General features: G+C 30.3%; 1 protein-coding gene across 1 annotated transcript in view; it reads left to right on the top strand.

The window, feature by feature from the left end:
• The window catches only part of clptm1l (CLPTM1 like), a 12,971-nt gene extending 11,653 nt beyond the window's left edge, over nt 1-1,318 (top strand). The window contains exons 16-17 of the mRNA XM_056480310.1: nt 640-755; nt 830-1,318. Coding sequence (XP_056336285.1) covers nt 640-755; nt 830-914 — 201 coding nt within the window. The 3' untranslated portion in view covers nt 915-1,318. The remainder of the gene's footprint in view (nt 1-639; nt 756-829) is intronic.
• Nucleotides 1,319-2,500: the final 1,182 nt, after the last annotated feature.

The following is a 2,500-nucleotide window of genomic DNA, read 5'->3' as shown; positions in this document are numbered from 1 at the left end:
TTTAAGTTACTTAAAAATGATACATAAACACTAATAAAATGCAAACATTTATGTTGGATCTAAATGTGTGATGAATGTTAAAATAAAAGAATCTGTTTGTTATGAATGAATGAATGAATGACTGAATATTGGAATAAAATTGATTCATTCATTTATTAATGACACATTTTTCATCATATTGTTTTAGTAGTTAGTTGCCCGACTTAATTAAATAATTACAGACTACTAATATTTATTATTGCTAATTATTTAATAATAAATGCATTACTTTTGGTGGCACTGTGCTTAGCACTCCTGGTGCTCCGGATTCCTCCACAGTCCAAACACATGCGCTATAGGGGAATTGGCCATAGTGTGTGTGTGTGAATGAGTGTGTATGGGTGTTTCCCAGTACTGGGTTGTGGCTGTAAGGGCATCCACTACGTAAAACAAATGCTGGAATAGTTGGCGATTCATTCCGCTGTGGTGACCCCTGATGAATAAAGGGAGTAAGAATGAATGAATGCTGAATGAATTAATATAATTACCAACTAGCCAATATTGACCAAAATGTCTCGATCATTGCATGTCCTTCAGGTTGTGTTTCAGTAATGTAGTCTTAATTTCACTATACATTTTCTCACTTGTCTTCCTCCACAGGCTTTTAATACGTTTATCGATGACGTCTTTGCGTTCATCATCACTATGCCCACGTCCCATCGGTTAGCATGTTTCAGAGACGATGTGGTCTTCCTGGTGTATCTCTATCAGAGATGGTGAGAATCTTCTCAAATAAATCTGATTTTAATCTCACGTGTGTTTAATCTGAGATCTCGATGTTTGTTTTCAGGCTCTATCCAGTGGACAGAAGCCGAGTGAACGAGTACGGCGTCTCTTACGATGAAAAACCCAAAGGAAAATCTCATAAAGATTGACATTATCATCAGAAACAGGAGGACAAATGCTGCGTTTGTCTATTTAAGCTCAGTTTTGCTCTGCTAACCAGAGAAATGACACTGGTTATAGGACTGAGACTCACACAGAGAGCTCCAGAAGGTGGAAATATTGGTTTAATCTTTACAGAATGTATTTGGATGGAGCTTTTCCATTCAGTCACAGATAGTGTTTTGAATTAAGAGCATATCTCAAGGGTGCCAAACGAGCAGAGGTTCGGATTGATGATGGCTTTTGTTTTGATTTATTTTAGTAACATGACTGTTGTTTGTGTGTTCAGAGAGGATGATGATGATGAAGATGATGAAGATGTTTGTGTTTGTTTTGGTTCATTCCATTAAGTGTTTCTGTGATTCAACTGCTTAATTAAAGAGACTTTATTAAACAGGCTGTCTAGGTTATTTTATTTGATGTGCTTTATTACAGTCGCTAATTTATTTTATTCTGTTTTAAATGCTTTATTACAGTCACTGATTTATTTTATTTTTATTACAGTCACTGATGCTTTTGTTTTTACATTTTCTTTATTTTGTTTATTTTAGTCACTGATATTTATTTTATATGCTTTATTTCAGTCGCTGATATATTTTACATTTATTACAGTCGCTGATTTTATTCTATTTTAAATGCTTTATTACAGTCACTGATGTTTTTTTTTTAAATATTTTCTTGATTTTTTTTTATTATGGTCACTGTTTTTTTTTATTTATTTTATATACTTCATTACAGTCACTGATATTTTTTTATATTTTTTATTACAGTCATATTTTATATTTATTTTATATACTTTATTTCAGTCGCTGATTTATTTTATATTTATTTCAGTCTCTGATATTATTTACTTCATTTTATCTGCTTTATTTGAGTCACTAATTTATTTTATTTAAAATTATTACAGTCACTGATTTATTTAGTTTTATATTTATTAGTCACTGATTTTATTTTATCCGCTTTATTACAGTCTCTGATGTTATTTAAAATTAAATGCTTTGTTACAGTCGCTGAATTTAAGAAATATATTTTATATGATTTACTACAGTCGCTGAATTTAAGAAATTGAGTGCTTTATTACAGTCACTGGGTTTTGACATTTTTTTAATATGCTTTATTAGTCATTGATTTTTGTTTTATTCATTTATTGAGCATGAAGTGACCTCTTATTACTTAAGAAACCACCAGGGATGTGTCTATACAATTAATTTAATTCATAATTACAAAGTGCATTAAACAACTTCTAAGACAAAAGTGCCATATAAATACCATAAATGAAGTATGGGAATTTTACATTGTCATGGTACTTGATTCTGATAAAATCACAACTATAAATAATAAAATAATTATAAAAGAATTACTTAATAGTGAAATGAATTACTTAATATGATAGTTTTCTATACTTCAGTACAAGTATAGACTGTAAAAGACTCCTCAGTAATATTTCAAAGTAAAGGAAAAGCCTAAGAAACTACCATGTACGAACAAGTAAACGGTATGCCTAAGAATGAAAAACCTGTGTATATATATATATATTTATTTATTTACATATTTATTCATTCATTCACTAGTCAGC

This window comes from Danio aesculapii, chromosome 19 (assembly GCF_903798145.1).
Source record: "Danio aesculapii chromosome 19, fDanAes4.1, whole genome shotgun sequence".
Taxonomy (NCBI): domain Eukaryota; kingdom Metazoa; phylum Chordata; class Actinopteri; order Cypriniformes; family Danionidae; genus Danio; species Danio aesculapii.
This window is presented reverse-complemented; position numbering and strand designations above follow the sequence as displayed.